Here is a 27,078-nt window from a genome sequence, read left to right as displayed (position 1 = left end):
CCCTATATCAGTGGAACACATCCAGATGACATATCTGGAAGAATATACATATCTTGGACAACTGATTCCTCCTAAAGACAACATAAATAGATAGAAAGAAGGATTGCAAACAGTTGGAAAAATAATAGGGACAAAAGATTACATATTTTAACCAAAAGCAAAGTATTCAATACATGCATCCTACTATTATTAGTTATATGGAAGGTGAAACATGCGAGCTCTAAACACAAAACATAATGAATAAACTATCCATATGTCAGAGTGCCATGGAAAGAAGTATTATAGGGATCAAAAGAATAGATAAAGTAAGATCATCAGATTCAAGACAAAAGCTCATGATATAACCCAGAAAATAAGAATACAAAAGTGGAAATGGGCAGGTCATATGATTAAACGAACAGAACAGACAAATGGAGTAGATTAGTCACCCAGTGGTACCCAAGGAATGGAAAAAGAAACAGAGGGAGGCCACAGAGTGTTGACAAGATAAAACAGGTGGCAAGAACAACCTGGGGTAGAGTAGCCACAGAAATACAGGAATGAAGAAGATTGGAGGAGGCCTTTGCCAACTGGCAACCAGACACACAGAAATCGAGAAAAAGCAATATGTACTGTGAAAAAATGTCCAAATAGAAGTCTAATAAAATAAATAATAAAATAACTTACTAGTTATTTTATTCGTTTTTTATTATTTATTTTACTAACTTACTAGATATTTTATTAGACTTCTAATCTCAAAATGTAAAGTTGTTTTGCAAATGAGCAACAATAGGCCTCTCAATATATTCTTTATAATTGTGATAATCATTATCTTAGCACCAGAAACAAACATTATCTTGTTATGCCTACTAATTGGTTAAATCATTTTAGTAAGCCTTTTATTGAGTGATGTGTGATGTTAAAAAAAACAAATGTATGTACAAACTTACTCTCACAATGAAATATCCTCCCCACTCATCCGCATGTTCGTTGTGGTCAATTAGCTCTTCGGCTGTCAAATCCGTCAAGTGACACATCTTTGACTGAAATCAAACAGTAAACAAATCTAAATAAAAATTTATTGAAATAATTTGAAACTTAAATACTGTCTATTACATGACCTAATGGCCAGTGAAAATCTTATCAAAATTGTTCAAACTCTTATAAGGATTAACCAATACAAACAGAAGTATCAGGTAAAAGGTGTGGTGTGTGTGGTATCTTTGAGCTGGTGACACATCACAATTACCCAAGCCTGGATAAATGACAACATCCCAGAGTACATAAAAACGGAAGATGATTTGATATTGGTTCTCTTTTGAATTCTCTCAAGATAGCAGTAGTTAACTTTCCCATGTAAAAAATGGATAACACATTTTAATCCATGACAAAGGTGGCCAATTTATGGATTAATCTTTATTCAATTTGGCTTAAACTAAGAGCTTTTGAATTGGCACTACAAATATTTCTTATAAATTACCATAAGTTTGTAAAAAGTTGAGCTCTTGAGAAGAACTACTTTTCATTTAAATAGGGTATTTTACAATGGCTGTTTAGAGCAAGCTGAACTCTCTAAAACTGACCATAAATCATAATCCAGTAGATTAAGATTGGCACTCGACAACAACCAGTCTTCAGCTCTGATGAAGTCTGAAACATTTGTTTCCAACCAAGACTATTCCACAGTATTACAAACAAATACTCAACATATACACTCATGATAAGGTATATTTAAATTGTATTCTATTACTATTGCTTATTTTAAAAATGATAATTAACATTAACCCCCTTATTCATAATAGTCTGCTAACTTAAAGTATTGCTAATTCTCACTCTGTCTTCTTCTATTTACATAAGTCAGATTGAGAAAAAACACTCCTTAGCGGCTGTTTAAAGTTACGAATAAGGGGGCTAAACTTTTGTATAAAATAAACTTAAAACAAACAAAAGCAATCATTTTTAAGTGTTATTACCCGTGTTTTGAGGAAGTTTATTTTTTACTTCCTGAGAAAGTGAGAAGGATATAAAAATTCTAATAAGTTATTCATTTTAAACTATTATTTTTATTTGATTTCTGAACGACGGGGGACACATCAAAGGTAAAGGCATTCTGTGAGCAGGGACTAGTTGATACCCCGCGACGTCGTTCGCGTATAGACGCCTATTGACTTAAGAAAAAACACTTCTAAGTGGCTGTTTAAAGTTAGTGGACCATTATGAATAAGGGGGTAAGGATATTGTTTACATACCTTTACCATTATAGGTAGTTGTCCCAAAGATCTGTCTAAGTGCATGGTTTTTTCATTGATCGTAATGCTTAGTCTTATTTTAAAATCCCCCTTGTAAGTAGCAGCTCTTTGTCTACATTCGCTTGGATACACATTTTGGTTCTTTACACCAACCACTCCCAACGGGACACTTGGTTTCGCGAATGCGGCTTCCACTATATCAATTTTAACTCTTTCACCATTCGTTGTGTCAAATTCTACTGGTATTAAATCATCTATAGCTGCTTTTAATCCGTCCGTCAACATATAGTCGAATGAATCAATATGAGGTGCTCCTAGGCATTGTAAATGCTGGGAAACAAAACATTATTACAGGATTATTATTAAGTAGTGATCATAATTAATAGTCAACTACGTTTGTGAGTATTGCAATATTATTACAAAAATAGTAAAAATCCATCATGAAACGAACCGGGTTTTTAATTTTTGGTGGTTTACGAAAATCAGGATCACTTGTGTATGCTAAACTTGGCTTCTGTAATATTTTTTTGCAAATATCTTTCTTTGATTTACTTTCTATTTCCATTTTGTGATTAAACTTTACTATAAATCTAATTACATTAGAAACAAACAAAATACAAGTCAGAAAATAAATTACAAACACGTGCTGTTCTTGTTGTTGCTCAATTGTCACATTCAATTGACAAATGACAATTGACATTGGAATTTGGACGGTAGCTGCTAAGTGTTAGTTATTGCCGTAGTAAAAAATGGGGATACTGTTTTAGCTACATATATTAATTATTAAAAAAAAATATTGAAATAATGTAATATTTGTTGAAATATTTTTACTGAATGAACTTATTTGGTTCAAGGCACAAATACTCAAAACAACATTTGCGATGTTTAAAATTCAGGCGTTTCTGTAATATTGATATTTTGATGTAATTAAATCGATCTAAGTGTTAAGCAATTTGCTTATGAGCGTTTTTCAATGGTAGTTTTGGTTAATTGTTCCTTGGACCATTCGTTACGGATTATACAGAGAGAAAAATCTAAATGTTTCCATGTTCTTGCAATTACAGTAAAGTGAGCAGAAATTTTGGCTCGTATTTATGATCTTTGCTTTACCTAAAGATTTTTTATCATCAAAATTACTGAATGTAGGTAAGTGAGAAGGCCTGGCAGTGTCTGGATAAATCAAAGGCCTTCGATTGTAAATGGCACAAAGAGATTATAAAAGTGCCTCACTGGGTGCAGCATACAAATCGTAGTCCACGTTTGCACGAACCTCTCTGTGATAACGCTCCCCATAATGCATCGCCTAGTATCGCGGTACATACTGAGTCTAAAAACTACGAAGAAAATGGGAGTCATAAATAGAGCATTAACAACATTATTTTCAAGCTGGTTTATATTTTAACGCTCTACAAAGCAAACATCCGCCACTTGTCTTCTATTGAGTCTTATCTTGAGAAGGTCATAGAATAGGGTAGTACATACTAAGTCTTATTCAACCCCCTCAAGTTTGTGCACTAAGCACTAAAAACCCCATTTGTGGTATCACCACTCTTCGACAACACTCATCTTAATGCATTAATTACTAGTATCCGGTACTGTGGAAGCTAAAGTCAAATTTACTTTAAGGAAACTTGGTCATAAATAGAGCACAGCAAGCTGGTTTATATTCTAACGTTCTAGAAACCGAAGGTCCGTCACATAATATGTAGTATTGCTCTCATGTCTGGTCTGGCGCATCCTAGTATAAGCTCGAACAATTTGATCGCATGTAGGGCAGAGATGCTGAAATTATCGGGGATCCAGTTCTCTGTGAACAGCTAGATCACTTGGCAGTGTGAAGAGACGTCGTCGACGACGTCGCTTCATTGTGTTGCTTCTACTACATTTATCACGGGGAGTATCCCGAAGAGCTCTGTGACCTGATTCCTGCCACCGAATCCCACCTTCGCACAACATACCGCAAATTAGGATAACATCCCCACCATCTCGATGTCTGGCGCTACTTTTAAGTACCTACAGTGCCGTATTCAATGAACTTTCATTTACATACCACCAAACTATGGCATGAGCTTCCTGGTGGTGTTTAAAGGACGATTTAACCACAGTAACAATATTTAAAAGTGCTTACACTTTCCTAAAAGACCGGCAACTTTCCTATAAATTTTCCTCTGTTGTTTGAAGTGACTGTGAACGGTGGTGACCACGTTACACCAGGTGACCCAAAAAAAAATGTTGTAATTTAAAGTATCAAGTAACCTATTAATTTCGTATATTTTAATAATAATTGGTAAAATATATTGCAGAGGTAAAGAGTTTGTCGTGTATTTATTAATATTAAATGTAACTTCAATACCGGAATTTACACATGTGACCTAGAATAATAAAATTATCTAACACACTATAGCAATAATTTATATCCTTTATGGGCCAACCCAATCTAAAAATGAATCGCTTTTAAAAAGACACAAACTAAAAGTTGCATTTATACCTATAGATTCTTTATAGTACCTATATTTGAAACTTATAATAAAATTATTACCTATTAATACCAACGACTATTTGCAATATAGATCAAACAATCGTGATTACACGATCATGTTTAGTGTTTTAGTTTTTGTTGGGGGTAAATTCAAATTTGACAGCGCACGTTCGATATTCAAAACCGTTTTATATTTCTTTCAAGTTTCAGTGCTAAATAACTTCGGATCGTTTGGCCAGTGTTCCAAAAGCGCGCGTGATGAGCGCTCATTGCCCGGACGATAATAAACGCATTACATAATTAGAAAAAGTACCTATCAGTTGCACGGTTACGTACTAGTTTTGTTCCCAATAAGTGATAAGTGACAAATTCGGTGATATTTATAACTGGTTTGTATAATTTTGTCTGAAATTATTATTTTTAAGCTATCATGATTCAGGATTTTTTTATTTTATTCTTTTTTTGCATTGTGTTATTTGTCTTTTGTTAATATTACAAGGATGCGTTTTAATTTATACAAAACTAAATTTAGTTAAAATTATGTATAGAAATCTTATTACTGATTTTGATGGCTGTAAATTTGGGGTTGTAAAATTTTCAGTTTACCCTCATTTTAATATTTAAATAGGTAATTAAACTATAACTAAAGCATTTCTTACTTATCTTGACAATATTAAAATAAATATTAAAAACCAAATTATAATATTATATGTACCTACACAATAAAATAGAAACGCGGATCTGACGTAGAAACAAAAGAGATCAGGGGTAATTTTAATAAGTGTCCATCCATGTTTAACTTATTTACAGAGAAGTTTTAAACTTTGACATAAAATTTCGGACAGATTAGTATATCACTAACACAAAAACATTTTTAAGTTGAAGTTAAATAGTTACTTAGTCTGCAAAACTACAAATCAGTTTAGGCTAGAAACATGATTTTAAGCCTTGTGAAATATTAGGTGGATGTTAGACTGGCGTCAGTATTTTTTTTTTTAATTATTTTTTCTGAATATTCTACTGCTGAGATGATGTCATTAAAAGTAGGTAATAGATTCATCCTCATAATATAATATTACCTACTAGCTGACCCGACTGACGTTGTTGTGTACATAATAAATAAAATTCCCTTTTTTATTAAATTTGTCAATAATATTTCAAAACATCAATCATTATTTTATAATATATGCCCCTTGTTGTTATAATGAAATTGTTTCACAGCAGAACTGCCAAACCGTGCATCAATAAATTATCTCATAGAAAAAATGTCCATACAAAACAAATATCTATATATATATAAATGAATTGCTGTTCGTTAGTCGCGCTAAAACTCGAGAACGGCTGGACCGATTTGGCTAATTTTGGTCTTGACTTATTTGTGGAAGTCCAGAGGAGGCTTAAAAGGTGCATATATGAAAATGCTCGGAATTAAATAAAAACAACGATTTTGATTTTTCTTTGATGTCGTCTTTGTCCCCGTCGTTCGGAATTCAAATAAAAATAATAGTTTAAAATGAATAACTAATTAGAATTTTTAAATATTTCTAACTTTCTCAGGACGTAAAAAGAAACTCAATTTTAGGTAATTGTAGTAGGTAGATTAACTACAGTTGTTAACTATTTATATTTTATTTACCGATTGAGGCAGTACGAAGTCTGCCAGGTCAGCTAGTTGGAAATAATAATAATAATTAATGTTCCCAAATCGAAATATAACATATAGGTATATACATATAGTGATGTTTGACATGGTGCAAGTTCACATGGAGAAGTGCAGAAAGCTATAACGAATAAAATGATATTACAAATTAAATAAAAAAAAATAACGAGACGAATTAATTAATAATGGTAATTAAATTGGTAATTTTAAGGGTTCCGTACTGGACGGACAGATGGCCGTTAGGGCAGTAAAGTCCTCAAATGGCGAATACGTATCGGAAGACGTAGTGTTGTAATCTAGTCAAGATCGCCGGAATAAGTTGGATGACCGGCCGTCATGGCGATCTTTGGGGGAGGCCTTTGTCCAACAATGGACGTGTTCCGGCTAAAATGATGATGATGATGACCTGATAAAATAATAAATTGATTTTTATTTATAACAGAACTAATATCCAGGCTTGTATTATTCGAAGTCTACTTAGTACCTAATTCAAACTCCGATATCTCTATTAAATGGCCATTTTTTATTATTTAGAATTTGAAGGAGAATGACAAACTAAAGCTGGTTGCTGAAACATGTGGCTCGTCTGTACTACTGCCTCAAAATTATTAACAGCTCGCTTCCCCGACTAAAGTTATATTTTGCACTCACGTTATATTCTATTATGTTACCAAAACAAAGTGCTCAACGCTGCTAAAGAAGTATTCACTCCAAAAACAATCTAGTCTGCCTACTATCATTCCAAGAATACCACCAGTGCTCCGCCCACCCGGCGCACTAGGGATGCGCCCCTCGCTCTCATTGTTGCATAGAAACAAATTGTTCGTGCTTTCTGCAAACATACTTGAAGCATTGCAATAACAAGGCAACCCAGCCAATATCCAAATTGCATTCTAGTATTGCACTTTGAGAGCTTTATATGTTTTTACCTCCTTATTCATAATGGTCCGCTAACTCAAAACAGCGGCTATGGAGTGTTTTTTCTCCTTCTGACTTAGGACAATAGAAGAACACAGAGTGAGAATTAGCAATGCTTTAAGTTAGCAGACTATTATGAATAATAGTTATAGAAATAGAATTATAGTTAGAGTATAGTTGGCCTACAGACTAAAATATGTGTAAGATGATTAATGTTCCTACCTCTAGGAAAGTTTACGATCAAACATTAAAAATTGATAATCTCATTACCAGTGGGAGGCTCATTTGCACAGGATGCCGGCTAGATTATTGGTACTACACGGCGCCCTATTTCTGCCGTGAAGCAGTAATGTGTAAGCATTATTGTTTTTCGGTCTGAAGGGCGCCGTAGCTAGTGAAATTACTGGGCAAATGAGACTTAACATCTTACGTCTCAAGGTGGCGAGCGCAATTGTAGCGCCGCTCAATTTTTCAAGAATCCTGAGCGGCACTGCATTGTAATGGACAGGGCGTATCTGAGCGTATCTGAGCGTCCTGCACGTCTCGTCCCCTATTTTCATTAAAAAACCTCTATCCTCCTGGTCGTTCTGTCCTGGACTTTGGATGTCTGGAATAATGGCGAGTGGTTTGTTAATATTGTTTGGTAAGTGGTAACTAATTTATCTATCTATATAATAAGATTTAATAAAGTTATCAACTTTAATAAATCTTTTATATACAGTTATTGCTAGAGATAGCTTATCTCTAGCGTAACAATAAGTGCTCTTATCACCAAAATATTATCAATGACATTTCAATGCAACGTGTAAATAAATAATATTTAACCGAAATGGAGTTTACTGATAAATCAATTGTTGTTGTCTTTTAATAACATATTTCATTTAAGACCATACACTGAGCATAGATTAAAAATGGGATGGCGAAATTGTCAATTAATCAAAAGATGTTTTTTTTTATTTGAGATAAAGTAAGTCAATTGCTTAAGTGAAAATCTTTTCTTGTAAAGTTTTGGTACAATACAGTACCTATTTACTAGTTTACGAAACATCACATATTGCGTTGTTCAGTAGTTAAACATTAAACACGACGAGCAAAGCTCTATTTTTTGAAATCGGAAAAAAGCGGCCAAGTTTGAGTCGGACTCGCCCATGAAGAGTTCAGTATCAGTAACTAAAATAGTATAAAAGTTCTTGTAGTTCGTTGCATCGATTTATGACGTATTAAAAAAATTGATTACTAGATCTCATTCAAACACATCATATACTTTTATTAGTTATACTTTTTTTAGTTTTATCATTCTCTTATTTTAGAAGTTACAGGGGGAGGGAGGGCACATTTTACTACTTTGAAAGTGTCTCTCGCGCAAACCATTCAGTTCAGAAAAGAATGATGGGTTTGATGGAAAAGAAATTTGAGTTTCAGTTCTAAGTATTTAACCCCCAAAATATATTGTTTTTTTTTTCTATTTTTGTAAGAAAATCTTAATGCGGTTCAAAAAATACATCTACTTACTAAGTTCCAACAGTATAATTCTTATAGTTTCAGAAAAAAGTGGCTGTGACATACGGACGGACAGACAGACAGACTGACTTGACGAATCTATGTATAAGGGTTCCGTTTTTTGCCACTTGGCTACGGATCCCTAAAAAGCACTGAACTCGCGGCTCACGTGTATGAGCTGACTTCCAAATAATCAGCGTCAAGCGGGGGTGTCCAGAGGTAGGTACAGAGAGAACCACACAGGGTTACACGAATTTTTCATATTTTTCAATTTTATTTATTGTAATTTTGTCTTATTATATTTACAAACGAAAACCAATTAAATGTATTCAATGGAGATCGAAGTTTCACATAATATTAGTTTATTTGATAAAATTGTATTTATTTGCAATATAATAGACGCTGAATCAAGACATTTATATCTTAAATTAGGTTTTCTTTATGATTTTTTCCTTGAAAACTCTCCCTGAGTTTTTTATTTACAGAAATTCTAGAACTCCAATAAACAAGTAAAACATTCAACTTATCATACCTATAGTAATTATAGTTTTTATAAGAATTAAATGTTACCATGTGAATTAGAGCTTCAAAGTTCCATCGGCAACGGTTTTTCTTGCAAACTGAGTTCTTAAAATATTTATAGTAGATTACATGAAAAGAAAAATGAAAATGTATAACTCCAACTTACAAGAGGAAGAATTATATTATCGTTATTCATAATCATATAATTAAAATATCTTACTGCTGCTGAGAATTACAGCGTCAAAAATCATGAATTTGCATAAAAAATGTAATAGGACTCTTAAGATTTTTTTCGTATGTCTAATCCTAACTCACAAAAAATAATTTGTCATTTTTTTTTAAAAAAGAAAATGGCTTTGGAACTTTGTAATTAATATGTCAAAAACGTTTTATTTTTTTCACGGCTGGGGATTCAATTCTATGGACGAGTGTTCGCGAGCTTGTTTCGTGTGTAGAAAAAATCACAATGATTTATAATTTAGTATGATTTAAGAGAACAATACAGTTTGGCTCGCATCCAGCCATTGTTATAGCTATTATTAAATATTGTTTACACTAAAATTACATAAATATATCGGTTTCGATTTAGTTGAAGTAAATTTATATGCAAAGCTTTGTATTAATAAGTGACAGATAATATGGATTAGTAAAGGTGTGTTTTAGAAATATAATATCTATATACTATACTATATATATACTTCTTTTGTGACTTAAACAACCCACAACAGATTTTGGAATTTAGTTGAAAATTATTTAACTTTATATTTTTTTGTGATTATAACTATAATTACAATACTTAAATACTTACTACAAAATTTCAATGTAGTGTAGTATGAAACGTGCAGTTGCATTAAACGGAATGGATTTCGGCTATCTCCGTTTTTTTTCGAATTTGGTTAAAAATTATTTAACTTAATATTTTTTTTGTGATTATAACTATATTTACAATACCATTACGAGTTTAACAAGAATAGTTGGTCAAAATAACTGCCAACGCTTAGGATTAATAGTCCGCTATGCCACAAATTTTATCATAATAAGTTTCGACTGCTATATCTATACATTGCCGCATTTACTCCAGTTGCTTAAAATATTCTTGGTAAATAAGCACTAATGTACTTTAAAGCAGTTCAAATTTGATTCGGATATCAATTGTCACTCGCTGAATCAGATCTCACCGAAAAAACCACACGACTAAAAAGAAAAGTGTGCCTACTTAGTCTTTAAGCACACTTTTGCCGTTCTACTATCAGACTGCGAATGATATGTCCTTATACATATAATTTTACCAGTAGGAGGCTTCTTTGCACAGGATGCGGGCTAGATTATGGGTACCACAATGGCGCCTATTTCTGCCGTAAAGCAATAATGTATAAGCATTACTGTGTTTCGGTCTGAAGGGCGCCGTAGCTAGTGAAATTACTGGGCAAACGAGACTTAATATCCTATGTCTCAAGGTGACGAGCGCAGTTGTGGTGCCGCTCGGAGTTTTTGGGGTTTCAAGAATCCTGAGCGGCACTGCATTGTAATGGGCAGGGCGTATCAAATACCATATGCTGAATATCTTGACCATATCGTCCCTTATTGTCGATTAAAAAAATTAGGTAGAGAGAACGTCATTAAGCTGCGAATGCGAAAATGCGGGTCAAAATGTTGTGTGACATTATCTCTTTCAAGCGACTTCGAATTGGTGCCCATGACAAGCAGGCAGTTTTGTAGGGTTCCGCACTCAAAAGTTTATAAAGGATCATTATTACTGACCAATAAGACGTTTCAATATGCTCATTGGTTTTTGATCTAATCGCATTATCACAGAAAAGAAAGACGTGGTGTGGGTTTTCGTTTATAAATGAACTAGCCGTTCCTGCCCGCTTCGTTGGGCGAATTTTAAAAAGAAATAAATTAATGAAGGAAAGTTGGAAAAATAAGTAGCCATAAACCATCTAGAATAAATTTCGTATCGAATGGTGGTAGTTTCATGTCGATACAATCAGTGGTTAAGGCGCGAATGAGCCTCAAACAAAGACCATTTTCATTAAATATATAGATTGCTTAGGTAGGTAATCAATTTGGTATCTAACAATAAATATATTTATTGAGCAGGCCACCGGTAAGCATTACTCAACAGCTACCAATAAATATATTAGAATACAATAAATATCTATCGTATTGATAAATAGGAGTAAGGATTTATGGCACTTACGCCATAAACAGTAGCTGCGATATCTTAATCTGTGGTTTCAAGTGACATAGATACCGAATTTGCTGTCATAAAGGATTTAGGTATATCGCATGGGGAGTGCTAATAATGAATGTTTGTAAGACTTCCTCTCAGACCTCACCTGAGGAGGCTGATGATGATGATACCTATCATCATCATCATCATCATCAGCCGGAAGACGTCCACTGCTGGACAAGGCCTGTACCAAAGATTTCCACGACGATCGGTCCTGCGCTGCCCTCATCCAACGTATTCCAGATTGTCGGTCCATCTTGAGGGAGCCTACCAACACTGCGTCTTCCGGTACGTTGTCGCCATTCGAGGACTTTACGTCATCTGTCCGTGGAACTATGTGGCATGCCCACTGCCACTTCAGTTTCGCAATCATCTGGACTGTGTCGGTGACTTTGGTTCACCTGCGGACTTCCTCGCTTCTGATTCGATCTCGCAGGGAAACTCCGAGCATAGCCTTCTCCATCACCCTCTGAGCGACCATGAGCTCTCTCGTAAAGCCCATAGTTAGCAACCATGTCTGCGTACCGTAAGTCATCAGTGGCAACACACACTGATTGAAAACCTTCGTCTCCAGACACTGTGGTATTTGGCACGATATGATTTTACGGAGCTTCTCAAACGCTGCCCATCCGAGTTGGATTCGACCAGTGACCTCTTCCGCGAAATCGGACCTGCCTAACTGGATTGCTTGTCCGAGGTAGACGTACTCGTCGACAATTTCGAGAGTATTGTTCCCAATTGTTATGGAAGTAGGTGCGACATGGATATTTGATATGATCTTCTTCTTGTCAATGTTCATTTTGAGGCCTACTCATTGGGAAGCTGTATTGAGGCCATCGAGCATATGGCTTAAGTCTTCCATGGTCTCTGCCATGATTACGATATCCTCTGCGAATCGAAGGTGAGTGATGTATTCGCCGTTGATCATATTGCTCAGGTATATTGGACCATTGGATGTAAATTATTTTATATGTAGGTGCTATACTCGCAAAGTGCATTAGTATTGATATGACAACTAGGCTGATACTGGGTCATTTATTAGGTACAAATGCGGCTGAATTCTTGTATGTAAGTTAATTTATTACTCACGAGTTCTTCGGTTAATTTTTTTCTTAAAGGCAATCACAATTTACGTATATAGGTACACAATGCATGTAAATATGTCAGCCTTAATCTTTTTTTAAATCGTGGTTTGTGCAGTGCGGGATTAATTATCCTGTTATTAAAAATTATACATCCTGTATATGCTACGTAATAAAAGGGACTGCTTGTAAAAATTTCAATTTTTACAACACGTTAGGCATAACGTTTCATACAATCGAGTTAATCGCTTTTTTCTTAGACTTGCGCTGGGCTGCGCGGGATATGAAGTGCACGGGCACGCGCAAGTCTATCAGGTAAAGCGGCCCCTTAAAATAACTCTGCGATTACGGTTTTTTTCCATAACCATATCGGGTAATTTTCTTGTACTCCAGTTAATTGAAAGTAATAATTTTGATTTTTTTTTATATTATGGTTTGAGATGATGGCGTGGCCAATGTTCTTAATAAATAAAACAAAAGCTATCTGCGTTTAATTTGTATGAATGATATTTGCAAATTATTTGCTAAAACTTGAGAACCCTCTACACGGGTCCCTCGTAGAACATCTAACTTTTCTCTTGGTGAACAACGTAATAGCACGTTTTGATTATATAAACTTCTTTGATGTTATACAAATGATTTAAGTTTTCTTTAGTGTAATTTCTGTCAATATTTGTTTTTAAACAATTCGACACGTGTTTCGCCTCTACACGAGGCATCCTCAGGACGCGTTGTCTCGCCAAAATCTTGTGAAAAATTGATTTCGCTTAAATGTGTTAGAGCAATTAGAAATAATAAATCACAAAAATAACATGTTTACATTGTTGAATGAACAAACAAAATTAGATCCATCACCTTTGTTACGTATCTCTTCCGGGGGTAATACGTCACGACAGCCGACCAATCACAGCGCGTCATTTCATGGGACGAGGGTATAAATTTAAAAACAAATATTGGCGGAATTAACACTAAAGAAAACTTAAATCATTTGTATAATTATTATGGATTTCCGCAAAGTAACGCCTACTTCAATAAATTTTCTTTGATGTTATCTCTGTCATGCTCATGTAAGACAATTGTTTTATTTAAAAAGTTCCTTTTATTGTTATACCCCGGGGAAGCACAGGCTTGTTACACATTAAAAACTTTTTCGTATCAAAAAGTAGGTATATTATGAAAAATTCTTGCTTATCAAACTTCTAATCATGACATCTATCTGCTGCTATTTTTGATAGCAAAATCTCGAATCTGATAATCTTCAACTTTAAGTACTTTCCTACCAGCTATCTAATTGGATATCAATCAGATGGATTTTGAAATATTTAGCTTGTAGTTTCAAATGTTACTCGGACTTAGGCATTACGTTTTAATTACAAAGGAAAATGTTTCAAATTCAAATTCAAAAACACTTTATTCATGTAGGTCACGGAAATGATACTTATGAATGTCAAAAAAAAATAAAAATATTGTTTCTTATTGAATTTACCGCTACTTCGTAAAGGGTTGAGCTAATGAGAAGAAGTAGCAAGAAACTCATTGCCACCCTTTTAAGTCAAGATTTACATTTTAATTGTACTACAAATCATTTCAATTACAATATATGCAAAGTGGCACAACAAAAATACTCAAATGTCAAAAACTGAAAGACTTACACGAGTAAGTCAAAAAAAGAATAAAAAAGTAAATTAATACTTATTACTAATCCACACATACCGTAAATAAATAGAGGTATTATGTGAGCATTTTATAAAATAAAATATATAATAAGCTAACAGAAACCTACCTAACAGAAACATTGCAAAAAATATAATTAAATTATTTTAAAATTAATTTTTTTTTCTGTAGTTACCTACACAATACAACATTTTCAGCAATATACAAAAAAATATCAGAACATCATAACAAAAAAAGGATTGTGTGGTTTTATGAAACCACGGTAAAAGTGAAACTAGTTTGCACATTATAGACATTTAACTAAAAATTTATGGAATAACATTTACATTAAACATTGACAAAAACAAACAAAATAGCGTGGAGCACTGTCACAAATGAGTAATAGTCCGAGAGACCGTCACGCGACATGCAACACACAGACGAAAAAGTTTGAGACGATGTTATAAAAGTTTCACTTTAAAATTAGGTATTAAAACGAGGGTATAAGCATCACCATTCTGTTGGTCCACTACTTACAGGATTTACGGGTTACGATATACTTACGTGATTTGTAAGCATATCGGGTATCCAATGCGTTCGGTGAAAGAACAACAGCTTATAGTACCTAGACTGATTAATAAACTGCCACGTGACTTGACCGACTCGTTGACTGAGACTAATTTAAAACAGAATTTAAAAAAATACTTTTTAAGACTTGACTGACTACCGATCAACTTATCGTGCTTAACTATTAATTGTATCAAGTACTTTTACTTTTATTTGTAAAATTATAATGTATAGCCAAGTTTCTAATGATTGTGAACTATTTTTTCTTTTATTAATTTAACTCTGTTGGTGTAGACTTAATTTAGCAATTGTACAAACCTCAAATCTTGGGATTTATTATACACAGGAAAATATTATATCGACATAAATAGACAATGAAAATCACAAATATGTGTATCGTTATCAATACACGATACCTACCCGGCTGGCGGCGACCACTCGAAGATGACCTTCAAATAATAACACTTTGGTTAACACATTCGTCTATTTATATTTGACATCGTATAATTTATTCTATACTAGCTGACCCGGCAGACTTCGTACTGCCTCAATCGATAAATAAATGACCTACCCCCTTATTCATAATAGTCTGCTAACTTAAAGCATTGCTTATTCGCACTCTGTCTTCTTCTATTTACATAAGTCAGATTGAGAAAAAACACTCCTTAGCGGCTGTTTAAAGTTACGAATAAGGGGGCTAAACTTTTGTATAAAATAAACTTAAAACAAACAAAAGCAATCATTTTTAAGTGTTATTACCCGTGTTTTGAGGAAGTTTATTTTTTACTTCCTGAGAAAGTGAGAAGGATATAAAAATTCTAATAAGTTATTCATTTTAAACTATTATTTTTTATTTGATTTCTGAACGACGGGGGACTCATCAAAGGTAAAGGCATTCTGTGAGCAGGGACTAGTTGATACCCCGCGACGTCGTTCGCGTACATACTTTTACATCTTGGGTTAAATTATTGGACTATTAATAGGGATCCCTAATTTTTTTGAAAATTTAATGTACCCTATATCAGCCGGGGATAATCTAGCTTCCCAACACTGAAAGAATTATTCAAATCGGTTCAGTAGTTGCGGAGCCTATTCAACACAAACAATCAAATCTTTCCTCTTTATAATATTAGTATAGATGAAGACATCGCCATACTTTATCAAAATGATTTGATAGATTGTCAGCAGCTCTAAGTAATCCACCAACTATGGTTACCTAAAATTAAGTTTATTTTTTACCTGAGAAAGTTAGAAAGATATAAAAATTCTAACTAGTAACTTTGGGACACCCTGTATACTTATATATAATACCTTTTAAGAATCTGAAGCCAAACCTTCGGCAACAGGATCATCCTACCACCATAAGTTACTTAGCTTACTGTCAAAAACACTATCGGCGTCACTTCATTTTGTCAGTAGAAGGACGTGAACACCTACCATTAAATGAGGTGCATTGTTCATTGATATTATATTTATATATTATAAATTCATATTTCATATACCCTTTGACCACTGCGATAGTAATATAATATTATTCATTTATTCTTCGTGTCACTGACCACGACTACCGGTTACCGATACACAATTAATATATAATATCATGTCCATCTATTTAATATATATCTGTATGTATATCTTATTGAAGTAGGCGTTACTTTGCGGAAATCCATAATTATCCTGCATCCTCAGGACATGTTAACTCGCCAAACTCTGGCCTCGTGTAGAGGCGAAACACGTGTCGAATTGTTTAAATACAAATATTGGCGGAATTAACACTTAGGAAGGCTTAAAACATTTGGATGTATAAATAAATACAAAATTCATATATTTTTAATTTAAATAGGATATGATATCACTTATTTAAAAGTGGGAGGCTTCTTTGCACCGGATTCCGGCTAGATTATGGTCACCACAACACAACGGCTCCTATTTCTGCCGTGAAGCAGTAATGTATAAGCATAACTGTGTTTTGGTCTGAAGGGCGCCGTAGCTAGTGCAATTACTGGGCAAATGAGACTTGACATATTATGTCTCAAGGTGACGAGCGCAGTTGTAGTGCCGCTCAGAATTTTTGGGTTTTTCAATAATCCTGAGCAGCACTGCATTGTATTGGGCCGGGCGTATCAATTACCATCAGCTGAACGTCCTGCCTGTCACGTCCCTTATTTTTATAAAAAAAAGTTAATTTAAAACCTAATTACAAATAAGATACCAAAAAAGAACAATAGCAGAAGTCTGCGCGACCATTTTGCCGCTATCAATAAAACTATTTTGAAAACAAACCTCTGTAGAAATGCAATGACGTTCTGAACATATAGAAATGTGATATCTTGGTTACATAGCTTCATGTTCTTACAATGTCACTTTATTATTAAACTTGTTAATACCAAAGAATATGTAATAGTACACGTATAAAAAATCACTATTCAAACAGATTAGACTATCTTTACTTCATTTATGTTCAACGAACTATTAAAACTAATCTGTGCGATAGACGTATTACTATCATGTGGAAGGAGAAAAACCTATCGTTGAACTCCCTTGTGCCACAACGTGCCATAATTAGAACTTTATTCCAGAAGAAAAAGTCAATAACTAACAATTTAACAGCAAGACCGAATAAATAAGGTAACAATGACATGACAAGGGTCAGTAAATTGTTACAAGATCAATCGAAAAGTAATAAGATCCAATGAACACAACAAGATAATATTTGAGTCATCCTGTGTCGATGCGCAATGCGCATACGACAGAACGCCCTATATTAGTACTCTACTGACAACAGAATAGCCTTGACCGCTAAAATAGTCAAGGGTTGTCACAAAAACTCGTTATAAGACGACCTCAAAGCTCTTTTTATAGCACAGGTGGTAAGCATATTTTAAAGTAAAAAAGTACACATTCTAGAATATATTTCATTTTGTAGCATTTTTCGAATATTTTTATCTCATGGTTCGAGCACGTACGTGATACGCTTAAATACGAGTACCGATTTGCAATGCAATGAACCGGTACGATCGCAGACGGTGCGGACTGGAGGGGGAGATTACTCTCCTTCATTGCCCCATCCCATAGATGCTTTTTTGGTGGTTAGAGTTCTTCCGCTATTTGTATTGATTGTACATAGTAATAATTATTATAATAATCATCATCATTACCAGCCGGAAGACGCTGCTGGACAAAAGTGTCCCCCAAAGATCTCTATTACGATCGGTCCTGCGCTGCCCTCATCCAACGTATTCTGGCGATCTTGCCCAGATTGTCGGTCCATCTTGTGGGGGGTCTACCTACACTGTCTTCCGGTACGTGGTCGCAATTCGAGGACGAGGAAAACTTACACCGTTTGTCGAGCTATACGCCCTGCCCACAGCCACTTCAGTTTCGCAATCATCAGAGCTATTGCGGTGACTTGCGGTTCTCCTACGGATATCCTCATTTCAATTCGATCTCGCAGGGAACCTCCGAGCATAGCCCTCTCCATTGCCCTTTGAGCTTTCTCATCACGCCTATACTTAGCTACCATGTCTGCGTTCCGCATCACTGGCATATATTATTTATTAGATATTATATTTTAATAAATTAATGCATTTGATTTAGCTTTCAAGGGATATCACTTACGCTTATCGAATTGCTGCTAAAAATAAGTGTATTTCTGTAGTTTACATATAATATTGTGTACAAATTGATTATGTATAGATATTACTTTAGTTAATTTAATAGTATTATGTCCTATGGACTGGAGTATTTCTGAGGGACAATACAACCGATATTAATACCACGGAGTAAAAAAATAAGGACTCCGTGTCACCTTACGTAACAGTGAGGCACCAAATCAAGCCGGTAAACGTGTAAATACATAGCCCCACACACACACTTACACTAATACAAGCCGATCGGCCGCCATCATGAGATTTGCCATCGTCTGTGACAGATCAGTTTGCGTAGCAATAAAATATTTTAAAATGCCGTCGTGCGTTGTGAAAATGTGTAAAAACAATGATACAAAAGTATGTGTGGATATATGATTATTTAAGGGAGAAAAAATTGTGTAACTGGTATACCCCGTAACCGCACACACACTAGCATAACGGTGCTTCACTTGCTAATATCACGGCGCTGAGTCCTTCTTTTTTTTCTAGTCCGTGATTAATACCATCTTTATGTACAGAAGAGGGCTATTCGCACTATTTTTAACCTAGATCCTAAAAACTCATTAAGATAAATTATATTTGTCATAAAATGGATATTTTGTATGGGTCTCTCGCCTCAGCTAACATTATATGAGTACGATACTCTATTTTAGAGTACGGTTGGCAACCCTATATGTAGTACACCGATTTAGTTATAGATAACACCCTTGCAGTAACGATCTAACCAAGCGAATTAGCATATTATTAACATGCAAGTTTCTAGGTTACTAAACAATGTTATCCACGGGGAAATGATCTCCTTAGAGTACTATTCTACAGGTCACCTTGACAGTAGAGATTTTTTTTTATGACGGCAATAAGGGACGAGACAAGCGGGACGATTTACTTCAACAATAAATATATCATAAGCATAATATAGGGCATTATTAATTGTGAATCCGGAGACTTGTATGACCTACATAGTACATACTACACGGCCACAATATCTATGGTCCCCGCTGGAACGTGAAGTCCCCTCCGGTTCCCCTTTCACCCCCTCGCATCGTCATGTGGCATCTGTACGGTTAGCAGTTTCATTACCGTTAAGTACATTTCGTGATATTTTCTTGCAATCAATGCTTTGTTTTTCAAGTTTTCATTGTTACGTTTTGACTTTTGTTGTTGATAGTTCTACCAGAAAAATGAAAACTTTTTTACTTAACTCAGATTTCTTCATTGATTTTTCATCATTATATTTTATCATATAATCAAGTAATAATAATAATAATCAGCATCACAACACAGCACCTTTACATCAATCTATAATGCTGAAAAAAAAATATTTTTTTTAAAGTTCTACTTCTTTTGGCGCGTTATGAAAAATGCGCGCGCATCACATAAAAGTAACAGGGTGAACTTGGTTGCTAAAATTTTCTGACGTTTACGACATTCGTTATTTTTTTTTGGTTTCTTCATCCATCAGGCAATGGGTTCAAGCCGTATTCGTTTTTCAATAATTAATTGTTAAAGCCATCTTTGCAAGATTTTAACAATATTGTTCTTTCTACAAACGTAGAATAGCAGGAGCAATAAATTTTTTTTAAGGATTTGCTTTGCTACGCCAAAGAAGTATAAGTTCTTGCGTGCATACAAAAGTACACACACACTTTTTTATTTATTTATTTATTTATTTATTTATAGGACAACCAATAGTTGTTACATTCTAATACGCTTAAAATATATCAAATATTAACAAATAAAGAGTTGAATGTACAACAAATTAAGGTGTCACAATGCACAGTCTTTGCCTCCGTGACACCAAGAAAACAATTATATAAAATAAAACAAAAATTATAAAACCAAGATACACGCGAATTTGAAAAGAAAAAAAAAAAGAAGAAGAACATGAATCATTTGGCGCCTAACAATCTCGTAATATTTTTTTTAAACGCAGGTAAAGAATCTTTAAAAATATCTACTTCACCACAGATGGAGTTATAAGTTCTTGATTTTTGATAATAATGAAGGAAGGAACGCCGGAAGTCGTGGGTTCGAGTCCCGCATCGTTCATAAAAATTTGGTTTTCAAATTTTATTTGTGTATTAATCCTAGAAGTGAGGGTTATCACTTTAAAAACATAACATATTGAATAATATCATAGTTATGCTTGTTTGGCACACCGTAACAAAGCGACGGTGTGACGTTATCAACGTCAGCTCCACAGATAATATAACCGGGCAGTAGTGATGTGAATTATGAGTGGTTGGGTTGATAAGCAGATCATATAAGTGGAAGATACCAGGTCTGTATGTCAAAAGCGTGACGAATCGAAGTCCACTATCACTGTCCACCTATCTGGTAGACAACCATGATTGATTGGATTGTTATTGTTATAGAAATCATTTAATTACAGCGATACAAACAACTATATATACATTAGAAACATATATTTTATTAAAATAACTTTTGTTATGGATATATAATCATAGTAATAATATTAATAAAGCCTTTTTTAGGACAATAAGGGATGAGACGAGCAGGACGATCAGCTGATGGTAATTGATACGCCCTGCCCATTACAATTTAGTGCCGCTCAGGATTCTTGAAAAACCAAAAAATTATGAGCGGCACTACATTTGCGCTTACCATCTTATATCTCAAGGTGACGCCTTGAGATATAAGTCTCATTTGTCCAGTGATTTCACTAGCTACGGTGCCCTTCAGAACGGAACACAATATTGTTTACCATAATCTAGCCGATATTCTGTGCAAATAAGCCTCCCACTGGAAAATGCCACCCTTGGGCCTGGGACTTCCCTATTATTTTATGCCGCGGGGAAGTACAGGGCAAAGGGACAGCGCGGTACAGATAATTTAACTCGGACAGCGACCAGTCTCGGCGGCGTACGGCGTGGCTCTCAATCACTTTGTCTTCCCAAGATTGCTTAGCGGTCGTATAAGTCGTGTGTTTGTGTGCGTGCGTCGATTAGTTAGGACGCTCTAGTATGAAGTTAAATGCTGTTCTATAGCGGTACTGGTGACAATGAGCATAAGTTTGTCCAATATTGTAGGTATATCAAATATAGTGAATACATAAAAAAAAAAAATTACGATGAATGTTGTGAGAGACGCATTTTAATCGTTTTCTAGCTACTGAGGAAGTTAGAAATGGACTCTAGAAAAACGTACCTGTGGCGGCTATGGCTCACTAGGCCACATTGGCCTAACAGCAAACAGCAAGGAATCAATGAAAAAAGCCATCATAGATGTGCGATATAAGAAAATGGGCTCACTTAAAGCTTCTAAACTGTACAAAATACCCCGAACGAAGAATTTTATCTGTGCGAAACTGGAAAAAAAATTAACATTGCAACTAGAACTAGAGAAACAATTGGGGCAATACTTTTTGACAGTGGAAGCTGATAGTTGTTCGAGTCAGTTCGAAAGCAAATTATGAGTTTAGCAAGAAAAAATAATATTATTAATAAGTTTTTGGCAAAAAATGAAAGCGGCATAATGATTAGTCTAAGTAATTTTTAGAATGATCGAAAACTTTCTTTTCGACCACCAACAGGAATTTCATTTGATAGAGTCAAGGGGCTTAATATTTGTAATAGTATGAACCATTTCTTTGATCGCTATGAAGAATTGATGGATAATTACAAATCGCAGAATACAAATTATAATACAAATAAAATATACAAAGAGTTCCACGTGTGTTCAGTGGCATCAGTGTTGTTCCATCCCAAATGCCAAGTCCTAAATCAAAAGGGAGAACGGAAATGGAATTAATATCGGCGAATATCAACGCATTCAATGCGGCGAGATACCTGTCCCGGTTTTCCTGGAACAGGTCTATATACAATACACAGAGTTTTTTTAGGGGGTTTATTGTTATGATTGACCAATAATATAGATTGTTTTGATGTAACACCAGAACCAACTACTTTGTCAACTCCCGAATCTTATGACGCACCGTGATCTTACATAAGTAAATCTGATATAAGTAATGCGACAGCTAATGATGCTACATCGGATTTAAGAAACCAAAACCACAACATCATTTGTAACGCCATTCCAATCAACTTCGACACTGGTAATAGCACCCAGTAAAGCTACTGACCGAGGGAAAAGGGTTGCGAACTCGACAATTCTGTATAATAATTCATCCTCGCACAAAATGAATTGCTAGACTCTTTGAAATAAATCAAAAGCCATCAGGTTGTTCCAAAGGAAAAGGCAAGGCTGAAAAGACAATCAAAATCTAAGGAAGTCAATGTGTAGCTCCAAGAAAGAGAATGAACCTTTGAACGACGACAGTTATGACGAAAATCCTGATAGGAGCAATTAATATGTGTCTGTATTGTGAGGGTTCTTATTAACAGAGGCGAACCAGAAATTAAATGCCTATTTTGTAAATTAAAGGCTCACTAAGAATGCTCCGGAGTCGAAACCGAAGGCCTTCTGCGAATTTCTTTAAGTTTAGATTTTTTTTTTTTAGTATTAGAATTCTTTAAGTTGATAATAAATTTATTGAATTAGGCGTTACATTGCGGAAAGCCATAATTATATAAATGATTTATGTTTTCTTTAGTGTTAATTCCGCCAATATTTGTTTTTAAAACAATTCGACACGTGTTTCGCCTCTACACGAGGCATCCTCAGGACGTGCTGTCTCGCCAAAATCTGTCTCGTGCCAGATCATTGTGCATTTGATCGTCACCTCGTATTATGTGATAACTGCCGCTTGATTGCAGTACGTGCTACCTATGTTTTTTGGTAACCCATGAGACTATGTTCACTCAAAAATCGGTATAAATGAATAAGTCAAAACTCTGTACTTATTTCACCTGATTTAATAATTATTATAATAATTATTGTGATAATTTATGTCAAATTGTGACATCCAACTCTTGTTTGTCATTTGTAAAAAAGAACGTACCGAAGCAATAATTGAATTATTTAATTTGTTATACATGCTACAAAGTTATTCTTTTTATTTTTCTGCACTTCTTCTCCACGTGATCTCACACTCCCCCAAGCGTGCAGTGTCCTTCAAAATGGTTCATAGTTTTCGTATCGTATAGATAGACATTGCGTGACTGTTGGTGTGGTTAACATTCGACCTTTGTATTAAGTTTCTGTCATTGTCTGTGGTAAACGATATCGATAAATGATACGGGTCTGTACTTGACTCTTTAAAGGGCTTCAACAAACAAATAAAACTTAAAAAAAATATAATACGTACGTGCACACAGACGCTTATAATACTCCACATGTGCCCGATAAGACCCTACGTCATTTAGACCGCTCAAATGTGAGCCGGCTTAAAGAAGTGTCTTGCTATGTTGATAACTCAAATGTGAGCCGGCTTAAAGAAGTGTCTTGCTATGTTGATAACTCAAATGTGAGCCGGCTTAAAGAAGTGTCTTGCTATGTTGATAACTCAAATGTGAGCCGGCTTAAAGAAGTGTCTTGCTATGTTGATAACTCAAATGTGAGCCGGCTTAAAGAAGTGTCTTGCTATGTTGATAACTCAAATGTGAGCCGGCTTGAAGTAGTAAATGTGAGCTGGCTTAGCTTAGTGTCTCGCTCTATTTATGACCTCCAGTTCTTTCAATGCCAATCCGAGTCCGCCATCAATTAATCAAAGACAATTCATGTTGTCAAAATTATTTAATCCATAAATAAATTAATAATTTCTGTAATTCCAGATGCTCGAACGTAGCTGATGATGGAGACACCAACAATGCACATGCTCTCCGTCCAGGAGAAGGGCGGAGAGACACGGAGAACCAACCAGTACATTGCAGCCATTGCCGGTAAAATTTTATAATTTTAAATAGTCTGAGTATTCATTTGGACATCAATGAATGACTGCCACCATTTTAGAAACAGAAAACGCACTGATATTACTCAAAATTTAAATTTTTTAACTAGGATACCTCCTGAAAGGCGTATCCATAAAAGACTAATAAGTAAGAGAGCATTCCGGCTATCTTGTCGGTATACCTAGTGGGGGGCCTACCAAAACTGCGTATACGTGGTACGTGGTACCATTCGCCAACAATGCACTGCCGATCAGTAATATTGCCGAGACTCGTAAAACTCAAATAGTCATTGTAGACTGCTGCATGGCAGTAGAAACAGGCACTGCAGCGGTACACATAACGCTGGCAACCTGTATAATGTTAATTAATGTTAATAATAATGTACATGTTATAAACATGTCCACAGCTGCCATAGGCGCGGTCGTTGCCGGCACAATTCTCGCCTGGACATCACCAGCGCTCCCACAACTAGAACCACCGAAGAACAACTCCTTAATTAAGCCCTTGGACGTCTTTTTGGACAACTCTACCTCTAATGAGACGGTCCTCATCAATTCGCTGGGAGACCCTGCTGATTTTCTACTCAACACTAAGGAGAGTAAGTAATAAAATAAAATATTAGTAATCTTGCTGACAGGACTTTAGTCAGGCACATTTGCCCATAACAGTGACAATGTCGTGTAAGTTAAAGACCCAAGGCCTATTGTGATGTGTGATAAGTGGATTCTATACGATACAGCTTACTGTTCAAAATTCGCAACCACCGCCCTAAAACTAAGCTCACCCATAGAAAAATGATGTTATGGTTGGAGGTAACTACTTGGTGTCTACGACAGCTTCCTCAGATCCGGTCAAGCAATAACCGCAGATGTGTGTTGGAATATTTTTTTTTGACAATAAGGAACAAGACGAGCAGGGCGTTCAGCTGATTGTAATAATTACGCCCTGCCCATTACAATGTAGTGCCACTCAGGATTCTTGATTGACACAAAAAAGAGCGGCACTACAATTGCCCAGTAAATTCACTAGCTACGGCACCCTTCAGACTGATACACAATAATGCTTACAAATTACTGCTTCACGGCGGATAAAAACGCCGTTGTGGTACACAATCTAGCTGGCATCCTGTGCACAGGAGCCTCCGACTGGTGAAAGCTCTACAGGACATTCAGATACCCTCCAACATCCTCCGTACTAGACAAACCTGTCCGCATCCACTACCATTTTTTCGCAATTTGGACAACTTCTTAACATGGTAAAAATTTTCTTCGCAAGAAGCAATACAAAATGCTATCCTAGAGTTTGTTCAGTCTAGGACCCCAGACTTCTACCGAATAGGCATTAATGACCTTCCCGTGGCAGAAATGTATAGATAACGTGGCTAAATACTTCGATTAAATAAAAAAATACCTAACAAAAAAAGTCATTACAAAACGATAATTTCATAGTTTAACCCCAAATTTAAACTTCATTTCTTAAGATTATAATAGTATGGTGCCGTATCGTAATTTTCGTCGTTTTACCAGTGGGAGGCTCCTTTGCACCGGATGCCGGCTAGAGTATGGGTACCACAACGGCGCCTATTTCTGCCGAGAAGCAGTAATGTGTAAGCATTACTGTGTTTCGGTCCGAAGGGCGACGTAGCTAGTGAAATTACTGGGCAAATGAGACTTGACATCTTATGTCAGAAGGTGACGAGCGCAATTGTAGTGCAGCTTAGAATTTTTGGGTTTTTCAATAATCCTGAGCAGCACTGCATTGTAATGGACAGGGCGTATCAATTACCATCAGCTGAACGTCCTGCTCGTCTCGTCCCTTTTCATAAAAACAATCTATTCCATATATCTTGGTAACTTTGATAATAGATTTACTATAAGTAAGATCACGGATTCAACCCATTTCTGAACATCGATTAGATCTTGGCCTCGTAAACATACCGGCAAAGGTTCAATCAATAATTAAGTCAGGTAATTAATGCACTATTGAATCTAATTAGATTGGCTTTTGCATTGAATCGAACAAGGTTATGGCGGAGCGAAAAAATATAATATTCGCGTTGTTTTTTTCTACTTCAACTTCATTTTTGCTTAGGAGTCCGTAGAAAAAATAATGGCGGTTGTAGAGACTGCCAGTAGAACTTGAAAACTTACCTACAATTTTTAGTATTAAAGTTTAAAATCTCATAATGTTTAGAAACAATTTACTTAATTATTAATTTCAATTTATTTTCAAAAATATATTAATCAAACATTAAAACGCTATTTCAACAATGCACATACACATTGAACTCTTCTTTCATCCATTCAATTTATTAAGTTCATCAATTCATTAAATATATCATATACATGACAGCAAAACACGTCAGCTGCATAACTACAGATATACTGCTATAAGCATTTCGGTGACGCGAACTCGCATGATTTCACCCATGCAAAAAGTGTCTAACGCGGCTAAAGTTGTTTTCACTTCAAAAATTAACTTTTACTTTCCTTCTGCGTGATTGAAAGGAAAACACGAACGTCATAAGGAACGTGGTGTTCTTCTGATTAGATGTCAGACTCACGAGGTATATTATGCAAGAGATACGCATCTTTGGCACGGTTCCAGTCTCCGAGGCATTCTGGTGGGTGTGGTCTTGCTATTTCTGAGTGGAAATGAACTTGAACAGATTTAGATCAATATTTTGTTGATGGATACGTTCGAAAACTTGTTGATAAAGACGTGCCAATAAATAAACCTCATTTAAAATCTCATCAATATTTCACAGCTTGAC

General features: G+C 35.2%; 2 protein-coding genes and 1 long non-coding RNA gene across 6 annotated transcripts in view; 1 reads left to right on the top strand and 2 right to left on the bottom strand.

The window, feature by feature from the left end:
* LOC126972380 (DNA-directed RNA polymerase I subunit RPA2) overlaps positions 1-2,893 on the bottom strand; it is a 46,440-nt gene extending 43,547 nt beyond the window's left edge. For 3 of the 4 annotated variants that reach the window (XM_050819077.1, XM_050819078.1, XM_050819079.1), the window contains exons 1-3: positions 2,680-2,893; positions 2,229-2,558; positions 930-1,022 (exon numbers count right to left, since the gene is read on the bottom strand). In XM_050819077.1, the coding sequence (XP_050675034.1) occupies positions 930-1,022; positions 2,229-2,558; positions 2,680-2,793 (537 nt within the window). In that variant the 5' untranslated portion in view covers positions 2,794-2,893. The remainder of the gene's footprint in view (positions 1-929; positions 1,023-2,228; positions 2,559-2,679) is intronic. The other variant, XM_050819076.1, reaches the window with a different exon arrangement.
* Positions 2,894-4,931: 2,038 nt separating this feature from the next.
* The window catches only part of LOC126972388 (facilitated trehalose transporter Tret1-like), a 31,709-nt gene continuing 9,562 nt past the window's right edge, over positions 4,932-27,078 (top strand). The window contains exons 1-3 of the mRNA XM_050819099.1: positions 4,932-5,096; positions 24,189-24,296; positions 24,712-24,903. Coding sequence (XP_050675056.1) covers positions 24,206-24,296; positions 24,712-24,903 — 283 coding nt within the window. The 5' untranslated portion in view covers positions 4,932-5,096; positions 24,189-24,205. The remainder of the gene's footprint in view (positions 5,097-24,188; positions 24,297-24,711; positions 24,904-27,078) is intronic.
* Positions 6,651-9,425, bottom strand: LOC126972405 (uncharacterized). Its single transcript, XR_007731134.1, has 3 exons — positions 9,356-9,425; positions 7,716-7,892; positions 6,651-6,773 (listed from the first exon to the last, which is right to left on the bottom strand). It is a non-coding gene; the product is annotated as an uncharacterized LOC126972405 (long non-coding RNA).

This window comes from Leptidea sinapis, chromosome 26 (genome assembly GCF_905404315.1).
Source record: "Leptidea sinapis chromosome 26, ilLepSina1.1, whole genome shotgun sequence".
NCBI lineage: Eukaryota > Metazoa > Arthropoda > Insecta > Lepidoptera > Pieridae > Leptidea > Leptidea sinapis.
Note: the sequence above shows the minus strand (reverse complement) of the source record. Positions and strands in the feature narration are given on the sequence as shown.